Source organism: Schistocerca serialis, chromosome 2, assembly GCF_023864345.2.
Source record: "Schistocerca serialis cubense isolate TAMUIC-IGC-003099 chromosome 2, iqSchSeri2.2, whole genome shotgun sequence".
NCBI lineage: Eukaryota > Metazoa > Arthropoda > Insecta > Orthoptera > Acrididae > Schistocerca > Schistocerca serialis.
The window spans coordinates 66311363-66324615 of NC_064639.1; the positions used below are offsets into that span (position 1 = coordinate 66311363).

A 13253-nucleotide genomic window follows, 5' to 3' on the forward strand; every position below is an offset into this window, starting at 1 on the left:
GATCATCGACCACACGCAACATGGCCATTTTGAATCCGTGCAGAGGAGAGTCTTGAGTTATTACAGGGGGGGGGGGGGGGAATTAAGGTCCTAAGCCAGGTGTGGAGTGGGGCCTCCCCCCCAGCTACTACCAAGGCCCAGATTGCTTTTAGAACTGACTACTTACAAGAAGCATTGTACTCTAGATTATGTTTTTAAATTTTACATAACCACCCAGATTTTATTACCGTATACACGGATGGTTCTAAGCAGGGAGATGATTTCGGTTGTTCTGTCGTGTTCCCCGGCATTGTCCTCAAGGTAGGGCTCCTAGAGCAGTTTTCAGTTTATTACGCGGAACTTTTTCTATCTCGAGGGCAAAGGAGCAGATGAGAAGGCGTCGTGACAAAAAATTTATCATCTTCTCTTAATCTCAAAGTGCCCTTCTCGTTGTTGGACAGATGTACCCAGCAGATCGGATGGTGCAACAAGTAGAGGATGCTCTGTGTCTCTTGCACAGGCAAAACAAGGAAATCATTTTTTGCTGGGTTCCAGGGCACACAGGCGTCCAGGGAGACGAGCTCGCTGCTTCTAAGGAGGCTTCACCCTTCCTCCTCGTGCCCGCTGTCAGTCCCTCTGCGAGCTGTCACTTCATTTGTGACCAGGAAGGCCACATGTTGGTCGAAATCCCAGTGGCTAGAAGTGAGAAACAATAAACTAAGTTCCATCAAAACTTCAGTGCGACCGTGGACCACCTCCTTCAGCCCGCGAAAGTGTGAAGAAGTAGCCCTTACTCGGCTCCCACTCCATTGACACACGACTTTCTCTTACGTCGGGAGAAGCCCCCAGTATGTCAGAGACGCGGAACACAGCTGTCAGTACGACATCTTGTAACTGAGGGTGTTTTATATGACGATCTGAGGGTTGAACTGGGTCTCCCACAGGATTTTACCTCTATTTTAACTGATAACGAGGCGAGTGTTGTTCGTGTCTTAAAATTTTGTGCGGTGTCTGGAATTCTTCCCAAAATACTTGGTGTGTAATCTTAATGTGTCACTGAGTCGCTGGGTCACATATTATTTCTAAGTCGTCATCCAGCCACTCTTATTCGTCCCTTTCTTAACAGCATCATTACAGGTATTTTCTCCATGATTTCGTTCAGTTATCCCGCTGTGTTTCGCTGGGATTTTATTGTGAGCTTTTCTGAACTTTACCTTCTCGGTGTTGCTTTACGTTTCCTGTGGTGGGATCAAACGTAGTTTTCCAGTTTATTGATCTCCTTCCATAGATTATGAAAATCTTCTTCGGTATGACATTAATGCAAGGGCGCTGATGACCTAGCTGTTTAGCGCCCTCCACCATAAATCCTCATCGTCATCTTCTTCCTTCTCATCTTCAGGATAATCCGCAAAATGCATCTTTTAGCACTGATAGAGGCTTATTCTAAGGTAATCTGAGTGAAGAGACTAATAAAAAAAATTAAAAATTGCAGGCCATGCCAGCCCTAGGGTCATTTCCATGTATACCATAAGACCAAAAAATAGTTTAGCTGTTATTATTATTACAATTATACTAACACAGATCAGAAGATTTTACTTTAAATGCGGTATATCGTGTGGCATGCAGATTATTTCGAAATGGAGAGAGTACATGGTGTGGTGGACAAATTAATAACTGGCATGGTCTAAACAAGAAAATAAAAGTACATGAAGTGTTCACTACATATTTAAATGTGTGTATTAAATATAGCATGTGGAAACGTGGCAAAACCAGTGAAATGTTTTTCAATGAAAGGCATGACAAATTAACGCTATAATTTCTAGAATACGGGATCTAACACTGACATTAGCTCAATGTCAAATTGCTTTACACAGCCGTCGTGGATCAGAAACAAGGTGAACACAGTGACAGTTTCGTAAATATAGTAGACTTGCTCTACATATACGACCCCTCTTCTGATGTCACATATTTAAAATGAAAAATCCAAAACTAAATTTTTAAGCCCACGAATTCAAAACGAGATGACGCAACTGCTAAATCATTGTATTCTAGAGCACATCATTGGTGCAATTGAGCGGGAGTCGTTCCTTCCTCCTATTGTAGACACACACCCCGACGTGGCAATAAAGACTAACTCATAGTTGTGAGATATTTGCACTTCGATTTAAGCATCTAGACAGATAGGAGTTTGAAATAAAGGGATCGTTTTTTAGTATTTCGTGAGGTAAGTGGCCATTGGTGCTGAGAGTTTTGAAAAAGAAATGAGAACTGATTTAGAGAAGATGAACGTACAACAGGGTAGGTACAGAGGTAAAGAATACGATGGTGCCAGTGGCAGCTCGTAATCAAAAAGATGGCGGTGCACTTTGCTCGCCAAAAAATACATTAATAAAGAAGAGAAAGTCAGCGCACTGCTCGTGTTTTTGTAATGCATGAGGTAAGCAGATCTCTCGCTCATGTCACTGCAGCATCTACTCGTAATAACACAGAAATGTGTAGGCAGAGTAAGGAATTAATTTACAGAGAAAATAGTTGGGTCAAATTACAACTCTATGTTCGCAAAAAGCAGTAGGCCTGCCTTATTAAACCCTTTCAGAAGGACCGATGCTAACGTCATTTTACTGTATCTGTGCATTTTGATGTGGTGGTAGTGACTTGTGCCGGAAGTCCATTCTTCTTTCCTTCATATTTGAAAATTTTTCAGTCACTCTTTGATTGAAGTCAGAAATTCCTAAACCAAGGTCTCGTTCAGTTGAGACCACTGCGAGTGCTGGTAGTCTTTCTTGGCCCACAGGTTTTCGTAAGCAGGTATTGAAAGGTATTGATGCGTTTCAGTGATGAAAAACAAAATGCTACTCTTGATGTGCTCATTGGAATTGGAATTACCAGTTTCAAGAGTTTCTAAGATTCGGTCGGTGTATCACAGAGGTTTTTATCAGGCTTGTAACCCACCTAACTCAAGCTCCACACACACTTTTCAACTCTTATCGTCATAATTAACAGAGTTTCTTTGCTTCCAAAAAAAGAATAGCCTTCAGTACCAGCTCCGAAAGAAGTTTCTCGAAAACTGGAAGAGTAAGTGGTGCATATCTCTTGTGGGAAAACAGAGGCTGAAGCTAGATGTCCATTGAACTGGAATCTTTCTTTCGCCACGTAACGTATCACATACTCTTTTGCCTCTCATGGTGGATTACACATTGCTCCTCCATATTGAGTTCTCCCTCTTTTATGACACTCGTGCAAATCTGTTCAAGTTATGTTCACTCAATCCCTAATTTTTGTAACTTCGCGCTCAAAAGCTGTCAGGTGATTTTCGAAGATGGGTCAATATTCATTTCTGTAGCCGATTCTGCACAAATCCAGACGGATCATAATTTTATGAAAGAACGAGAGCCATAAATTTAAAGAACGAGACGTATGAATTAACCATTCATCCTTTAAAATCGTTACTAAGCCATTGGTTTATAGGATGGTGTTTTCATTACATAGTTTTACCCCGTTACTCGTATTATTCATGCACTTCCCTATATTTGGAAACACTATTGACACTCCTTGACAAGCAGTTACATCGAGTAGACACTAACTAAACTTGACAGTCCTTTTTCTACAATGCCGTCGAGGTCTGCTGCTGTGTATTGAGTTGCTGAAAGAAAGCTGCAAAGCCCCTGAATATTAGCGCACATCTGTTGATCCAAGCAGCTGTAAGTATGCGATTCAACTGGTGGACATAACAGTGAATCTATGAGGCATTTTCCTTAACAATAGTCTGCACCCAACATGACGAGACACTCATGACTGGTGCACCATTGTATGTTTGTGCTGTCAGTTTGAGTTGACAGTTATCCAAGTGCTAATTTGTCTGCTCTATAATACACATTGCCAAAGACTAAACAACATACTTTTCTGGTGCTGTGAAGTCCCAAAATCTTTCAATTATTCATCCATTAATGATGCATCTATATAATATGGCATCTGTATAACCCAAGATAAATAAGTGGTCTTGTCAGCTGTTACAGCCTAAAACTCCACATCCTTAATTTCATCTTAGCAGACTTGAAGCGTGTATTGGAGGAATCATTCTGGTTGGTTTTAGAGATGCATTTGAAAACTATTGCTTCATCTAAATGAGATCTTAAAACAGAGTCTAATTCTGGACCAAAATTAATCAAGAACGAAAAACACAAGATTTCGGAGATGATTCAGTCTCATTACGTCCACAGAAATGTATACAGTTAATAATTAGCTTTAGTATCAGTGGCAGCTCCTGTGTAAGAACACAAGTGGCTGTGGACACCCTAACTTTCGACATCTTGTGGATTTATTGGTTATTTTTCTTTGAATGTTGTTAAATGTAGCAGATGCTGCAACCTGAAAGGTATAGGACTTAAATCTACAGCGCAGCTGCTCCTCCAGACACCATGAAACTTGGCAACAAGGTCCCGAGCACACCTTCAGTTGTGCACGTTTTACGGAGCTTTTGCGCATGCGCACCTTGCGTGATGCAATTGCCTTAAGGGCCAAGTACATATGGATTTGATAAAATAAGGTGCACGGTTCACAGTGCTACTCAACTAGTTTACATCAGTGCCACTAGGTGGTAGCACACTGCGGCAGATTTTTGTGCCTGTTCGGTCGGCATAAATCATAAGCACCTAAAGGACACCAGCGTCGATTGTGAGATTGTAGCATTTATACGTGCCTCTGAAATCTGATGATTTTATGGTGTGTCAGGTTTATCTCTGCCCACATTGTATGTATGAAAATTCACGAAAATCTGTATCACTTAAAAGTGGGATCAATGGCAATGTGCTTTAGGCCCTTATGGACCTCTGTGCCTCATTTGTGCTCTAGTCAAATGACCATATTGATAGACACCACTACTTGAATTTACTCATTTCCGCCAACGGCATTTTGTGTTTGGCGTTGGTTATTTACTGTGCGGGTATCGGCTTTCGTGTGCAATGTAAACATGAAGTATGCTGAATATGTTTTAAATACTAACGCAAAAATAAAGCTGTGAGGACAGGTCGTGAGTTGTGCTTGTGTAGCTCAGTCGGTAGAACACCTGCCCGCGAAAGGCAAAGGTGCCGTGTTCGAGCCTCGGTCCGGCACGCAGCATTAAACTGCCAGGAAATTTCATATCAGTGCATACTCCACTGCAGAGTGAAAATCTCGTTCTGATAACGGAAAAGTAAATTACAAGGAAGAGTTAACCGCAATGGAACTAGGGCCTCCGAGAACAGATCCTTTGATTGAGAGGGTGACAAAATGAAATAAGCATGACTGCAAGTGAACATTTAACAAGGAAGTGTACAATTAACACAAGTTCCTGTGTGGGTGCAGCGTAAGAATATCTGATGTTGAGCGTTGTAGTAAATTCGTGAACTAATGCATCTGTTAGGTATCATGTACATTTATACGAAAAATGGGAAAGCACTAAAACTTCCACTTACAGAAAAATGCGAAGTTGAGACCTGTGGAAACTTACACATTATTTCGTTATTGATCTAAACAGTACTTCATTATGTACAGAATAACAATTCATTCTTTTGTCAGATAACCTACACATATTATTATTATTATTGTTATTATTTTTGGCAGTGGCTATAGTTGTATAAACTTACTGATAAGCGTAACTGTTATACAGCAGTTGCTATTAATTTCAGATTCTCAGATTTATCTGAATCTAAAAATTTGTGAACACCCAGATTGTACACTCACGAGTCGCCGTTTTGTAGTATGTAGCTATTATCCCTAACTTTTTGATTGTCTGACGCTGTGGAACTCCTGTACCTGCTGTCTAGATGGGTAGCAATAAAGGCGTTTTTCAAATCAGTACCACACAGCTATTCAGGTTTGTTGTACAGTTCAGAGTTAAGTTCTCTATCAAACTAAATACCTTTTTCTTTCAGCTGTCTGCGAAATTGTTAAAGTCAGTGTACTCAGCCTCATGAGTTCTGATTTTTTCTTCAGACTTGGGTAAACTGAAGGGTTCAGGGAGCAAAGATGTTATTTCACATATTCACTTGTTATTACTTGAGCCTCAAAATTCACTACAGCACACGCTAAAATAACGGAGGCAACGCACAGGAAATAGTTATTTCGCTCGCAGCTAGATGTAAACTGGTAAGGATGTTGGAGAATCCCACCTTGTTCAAAGATCTGAGTTCCAGTTTGCTTTGGAGTGTTATGACCCTGCTTCTGGAGCTGGCAGGGTTGCCTCAGGTGAAATGTTTATACAATGTTTATACACTTGAGGCCCATATATGAGTACAATCTTGCCTCCATACCCCCTCCTCCACCCCAACCCCCTCTGAGACACCCATGTCCACGTTTGCAAGCAGAATGCAACCCCAAGTCACCGTCGGCACATTTTCATACAACCTGGATGCTTTCGCCACTTGGAGAAGAATCGGAGCATTTCATGAGATAAATAGCACACTACGTCACTAGTGGGACAAGGTTTGTAGGAGGACACGCTGCATTGTTGCCAAATTTATTCAAGATGGCAGCGATGACGTCATCCAAGATGGCAGCATGTAGACTTGGCAACAGTGCATGACGTCATTCAAGATGGCGGCTTTAGGCGGGTAAATAGGTCAATTGTGCTATGTCCGCTAACCTAAACCTCCAGAAGAAAAAATGGCGGGAAGTTTGAATTCCAACAGGATAATGCATGCAAAACCCTACTTATCTTTATTATTAATCATTATTATTGATTATCATTTATTAACATTCATTATCATTAACTATTATTTATTAACATTTATTATTATTTATTATTATTAACCTGCCACCACTAGAAAATTCCCTTAAAATTGAAATTCCAACACGATAATGTCTCGAAAACTGTACTTCTATTTATTGTTATCATTAATTATTTATTCAAGATGTCCGATTTTCTCGGCGAGAAAGCCATTTTCCTTACATCCATAACAAAGATCAATCACAAGTTCAAATCCCAACACCATAATCGATCACATGTACTAACTTTCTCCATCACTTATCTTTTTTCACTGGTAGCCTATCAGAATCGCGCCAAATAATAAACTGCACTTATAGTAACGTAAGTCACATCCCTGAAGACTTCATTTCAAGCAGTACGGTCATCACTTGTTCTCCAACACAAGCAGCACACATCTTTGATATCGCAGTGCAGTCGCCACGACGTCTGCACTCCAAATGAATTAGTTGAAATCGTCGCCAGCCCCTGGCCAGCGCGCGGAGACACTGCCGATGCCCGTCACGTGAGGCGGCCGGCAGCGGTCCCTTGTCCGCTCACCACATGTATTCGTCGCCTCCGCACGTTTCCTGCCCAAACTGTTTGCGTCGGAGCTGAATCACACAATGGTCGGCCGATCCCTGCCACACTTTTGGCGCCAAAGTTGTTTTCCTGGGCACGTCCAAACCTGTCGATGCCGACCACTCACCATCCACCACGTGTCCTTGTGCAAGCGAGAACGCAGTGCTACACTTTTGGCGGCAAACATTTGCTCGATAGTGGAATCCGCCATGACTGCATAGCAGCACGTTTGGTCGGCACTAGAACGCTCGCTAGTTGACTCTCTCTCGCATGAACATTATAAGTGTACAATCGCTGCGCCACCGCCCCACTTACGTCACAAACACTCCATACACACGACGGACATAGTCTTCTGTAAATATGCTAACTCCCACATCGCTAATCTAACCTATCAATTACCTAAGTACTTAATTCCATTTCAGTTTTAATCATATTAAATAAATCAATTTACAATTACATATATGTATGCAAAGGTGTTCAACTACCTAATTTCAACTACTTTTTGAAGACCAGACAGCCACCTCTTCCTAGGAACCAGCACCGAGTTTGAATTCTGGCAGTAACGAAAGGTCATTTCTACTTTCTCTACCAACATAACAAAATTGTTGGAAGGAAAGGGCACTTGTACTAATCTAAGCCACCCGACCGCCACTTCCTCCTAGGAACCAGTGCCAAGTTTGAAATCTGCCATTAAACAAAGCTCACTGGCGCTTCCGCCACCAACCTAAGAAAATTGTTGCAAACCAAGCTCATCACCGCTAAACTAAGCCACCAGCACTCAGCCTCATCCTACACGTTTCGGGTAAAAGGACTCACCCTGCACTAGGCCCATGGATGGAGGAACCGATGTACTTTGTTTAGGAATGGAGTATATGTATCCCACCGACATGTTTCACTCCATACAGACCTGCAAAACACTCCTACATAACTCATTTACAATGCTCTAGACACACACTTGCTAATTGTAAACAGTTAAAAAAAACGCATAGCACAGCCTTCAGAGATGCGAACCGCTCATAAATAATGCAAAATATTTACGTCCAAACAGCGAAACAACTGCTAATTTTCGGAAATAATTTCAGTGCATAGGCTTGCGGAAGGAGGAACGAGTGTCCTTTATTTATTTGGGACATTATCTTCTTGAAACTTTTGCTTCTCATAGGTTTCGATATGTAAGGCTGACCTAAGGCATGATCTGAACTCCAGTAGTGCAGTACACTTGGCAACACAACCACACCCATCAAGATATTCATTCCAATCCAGACCTGTAACTCCTCTACAGATCAATTTTTCCAGTTAATTGTCGACTCACTCACAGTATGACCGGATTGCTGTTATCGCGCAAAAACCGCTCGGACTGCGCTGTGCTGCTCAGGGAAGTAAGGAAGAACTGCACTGTATTTATTTCACGCCCCTTTATTTAGTCGTGGAGTATATTTGTCACAAGACACCTGCACTGATCCATCTGTGGTCATCTGACACAGGCCACAAACACGTAAACAACTCCTAATTTCACCACACAATAGCAAACAGCTCTTAAATAATGCAGTACACAATATCAGCAGACGAGCTCTGTACTCTTAAACTCTCCAAATAAAGCACAGCACAGTGCACAGACATGCTCGCAAAATAGTGCAACAGACGCGCCCAAACACCACAGCTGCCAAACAGACCAAAAGTCTCTGGTCGGCCTCCCCCCAAACATGACCTCTACCCAGTCGCCTTCTCGCCTGACGGCGAAGAAATTGATATCGCCTATGCGCCTTAGATTACGCTCCAAGGCAGACAGCGCGAGTGCGGTCGGTGGGGCTGGGGGTTCCAGAGCCTCTAGCCAAGCTCAGCTTCCGAGCGCTTTGACAGCCGATCAGAAAGGGCACTCTCCTCTGACACATGTCAAAGCTGCATTGTTGTTCTCATGTACATCGCCGGCGTCTCAGGTCTGGACCTGCCTTCAAGTCTATTGTCAGAATAGCCCACAGTTCGTTGCACACACGATTAACGCGGCCGGGAAAACATTTACTACTCACCTGCAACCGAGATGGTGACGGAAAACCAATCACTGTGATCTGTGCTACAGGCACGTGTAGTCATTGAGAACACTCTATATATTTTTTCGAACAACTTATTTAACCATACAACATATCTATCACACTATCACAATACAACCACCCAGGTGTGCCCTGGGCCTTGTTGCACAGTCCACAGACACACACCCAGTCATAATGTCAGTACACACTATAGCAAAATGCTACTAAATAATTCTTTATACAGATGTAGATATACGCTCAGTACTCGTAAACTATCCTAATAACGCATAGCAGAGCCTGCAGATCCGCTTGCAGAATAACTCATATATGTCCGAGATGGGATTCACTACACTTTCAACTACCTAGTTTCAACTACTTTTCAAAATCATCCAACGGCTCAGTTCCACATCCGAAATACAGGCTCATAGATCGTTGTATATGGGAAATATCTTACGATTTTCGCTAGCTTAGCAAATAAGAGAGGTCTAAATTCTCGTACAAAATATTTATTTCCGTTGCATATTCATCTACACACAGAAAACAACTCTTTCTTTATTTTTCTTAGGTGTGGTTTTAATAATGTCCAACTAAATTTTTAACTTATAAATTAAATCCACATCCAAATCATCTATTTCTTTCTCCAACAAGTAATTTGACAAATACAGAGAAGGTATATTCTCGAATTCTAATACATATCGAATTTTCTTCCTCTAAAATACTTGTTTTATGGCTTTAACTATTAGCTCTGTTCCTTCCTACAGCTTTAATAGGCGAGAGCATTCGGGGATTTTAATTTTTCCTCGTTATCTCCACCATGACGGTAGAGTTAAAGCGTTCCACGTCTTCCTGTGTGTATGTCGGCAACTCTTCTGCTCCACATTCTTGCGGGATTTCTGTGTAGAACATTAAGTTTACAACTTTTGCAAACGAGTGTTCATTAAATGTAGTTATTCGATCAATTTTAAATTCGGCAAATGGCTGTTCTGTTGCTAGGTGGACAACATCTAGTTCGCCACACTTAGACATAATATAACCATCCTTTTTAAGCCGATCCAAATGGGAACAGAGCTTAATAAACACATTTTTCGTCTATCACTTGATATAGTAAACGTTCTCTACTCCACTGATTTCGGCCAGTACTCCAACAGGTGACCAGTTTCCATGGCTGTTTACTGTAAATGCCAATATTTTGTATTCCCCCTTCGTAGAGAGATTCTTCCATACACTGTTTTTCCCTGGCCTGCACATCCGCAATAGCCTCCTCCCATTCCATTTGCAGTTATATTCTTCCTTTATGGCAGGTGTCTTCTCTGTATATTCTAGTTTTCTTTTGTTTAGCTCAATGTCATCCATATCCAGTTTCCTTTTTAGTGCACATGAAACATTAACTGCACTTGAAAGAGTTATTTCTTTAATGGGGAATGGTTTAAGTCTGTGTGATACATTTACTCTTTTTCTTAAGACTTGGGGTATAACCAGCCCCAATTCGGCGATACCTATATCGTACGGTATTGTGGAGAACAGGGTTCTAGATTGAGAAAAATAAGTTTCTCCTGTTTTAACATAACACTTCTGCGTAATGCTAATATTTTCTTTGTTGGAGTATGTGTTAAGAACCTCTACATGGTTTACAGGTAGGTAATTAAAACTGTTTGCAGACAGAGCATATCTTATAAGCTTTTCTTGGTCCTGAGAGTCCGGCAGACTTACGTGCACACCAGTCAATTTTCGAGTGTTCTTATTACCCCAGTAGACAACTTGCAGAACGTTGTTAAACACCACACAGCAACTGTTCTGTAAATTATTAGTTAGCCGACACTACATAGGCGCAATTGGCACAGAGTAAAGTGGAGCCTATTGTAAATACCGCTTGTTAGTTCCTAATACACGTAAAAAGCTCTGCACTGGGTCGAACACACGATCCATTCTGTAGTTGTATTTAGTAACCTCACCTGTCCCTAACCTGCATGCTACAGCAAAATTCCGACTTCGCTTTAGTCACACCCTACACATCGTTCAGCTAACCCCATTTCCAGATATTTGCGCATCTGATATCTGCAATTTAAGTCCGAGAAGGACATATCCATTACCTTCTGCAGCCTGTTTAGAAACAGGACGACCTCATTTACTGCAACAGGGCCTTGTCTTGACCATTCGCCGGAAATGCGAGCGCCGTCGGCAACATTGCAAAGCCACATGTCTGTCCATCTAAACAGCCGTCCACTCAGCCCCAAGACCAACATGCCGAAGTGGGCTCTCTCTATACCTGCTCTCCAGCTATTGTCTAACGACATACACTGCACAAATGGATTCCAGAATAGCGCAGATCTCTATCCTCCCCTGCATCTCTAACTCGACGTGTAAACACTGTCTCTCCTCTAGCCAGCGAACCCGACGTCAATAATGCTGCGCTGACAATTTCCTCTCATAAATCTTAAACACTCTCACGTATAAAAGCCTATTCACTCATGCCAAAACTCACTCATAATAGAAAAACATTCTCCCTTTCTAAGCATATATTAGTATGCATTTAGAACAAATAGACAAACATATTTCCAAGCAGAAGTCATACATACGATTAAAAAGATAAAAAAGACCTTAATTTAGGTTGTTGTTGTTGTGGTCTTCAGTCCTGAGACTGGTTTCATGCAGCTCTCCACGCTACTCTATCCTGTGCAAGCTTCTTCATCTCCCAGTTCGTAGTGCAGCCTACATCCCTCTGAATCTGCTTAGTGTATTCATCTCTTGGTCTCCCTCTACGATTTTTACCCTCCACACTGCCCTCCAATACTAAATTGGTGATCCCTGGATGCATCAGAACATGTCCTACCAACCGATCCCTTCTTCTAGTCAAGTTGTGCCACAAACTCCTCTTCTCCCCAATCCTATTCAATACCTCCTCATTCGTTATGTGATCTACCCATCTAATCTTCAGCATTCTTCTGTAGCACCACATTTCGAAAGCTTCTATTCTCTTCTTGTCCAAACTAGTTATCGTCCATGTTTCACTTCCATACATGGCTACACTCCATACGTATACTTTCAGAAACGACTTCCTGACACTTAAATCTATACTCGCTGTTAACAAATTTCTCTTCTTCAGAAACGCTTTCCTCCCTATTGCCAGTCTACACTTTATAACCTCTCTACTTCGACCATCATCAGTTATTTTGCTCCCCAAACAGCAAAACTCCTTTACTACTTTCAGTGTCTCATTTCCTAATCTAATTTCCTCAGCATCACCCAACTTAATTTGACTACATTCCATTATCCTCGTTTTGCTTTTGTTGATGTTCATCTTATATCCTCCTTTCAGGACACTGTCCATGCCGGCGGGCGGTGTGGCCGTGCGGTTCTAGGCGCCGCTACGGTCGCAGGTTAGAATCCTGCCTCGGACATGGATGTGTGTGATGTCCTCAGGTTAGTTAGGTTTAAGTAGTTCTAAGTTCTAGGGGACCAATGACCACAGATGTTAAGTCCCATATTGCTCGGAGCCATTTGAACCATTTGTCCATGCCGTTCAGCTGCTCTTCCAAGTCATTTGCTGTATCTGACAGAATTACAATGTCATCGGCGAACCTTAAAGTTTATTTTCCTCTCCATGGATTTTAATACCTACTCCGAATTTTCCTTTTGTTTCCTTTACTGCTTGCTCAATATACAGATTGATCAACATCGGGGAGAGGCTACTACAACCCTCTCTCACTCACTTTCCAACCACTGCTTCCCTTTCATGTCCCTCGACTCTTATAATTGGCATCTGGTTTCTGTACAAATTGTAAATAGCCTTTCGTTCCCTGTATTTTACCCCTGCCACCTTCAGAATTTGAAAGAGAGTATTCCAGTCAACATTGTCAAAAGCTTTCTCTAAGTCGGTTCCCCGTGGTCTAGGGGTAGCGTCTTTGACTCATAATCAAAAACGTCTTCGGTCCCGGGTTCGATCC

General features: G+C 41.9%; 1 protein-coding gene across 9 annotated transcripts in view; it reads left to right on the forward strand.

Annotated features, from left to right (window-relative positions):
• The window catches only part of LOC126456768 (thiamine transporter 1-like), a 619041-nt gene that overhangs the window by 592531 nt on the left and 13257 nt on the right, over positions 1–13253 (forward strand). For 2 of the 9 annotated variants that reach the window (XR_007585386.1, XM_050092531.1), the window contains one exon: positions 12626–12729. The exons of the other annotated variants lie outside the window; for them this stretch is intronic. Coding sequence is in view for 1 of the 2 variants with exons in the window: in XM_050092531.1 (XP_049948488.1) it covers positions 12626–12691 (66 nt within the window). In the remaining variant the exon portion in view is untranslated. The remainder of the gene's footprint in view (positions 1–12625; positions 12730–13253) is intronic. 9 annotated transcript variants of the gene reach the window in all.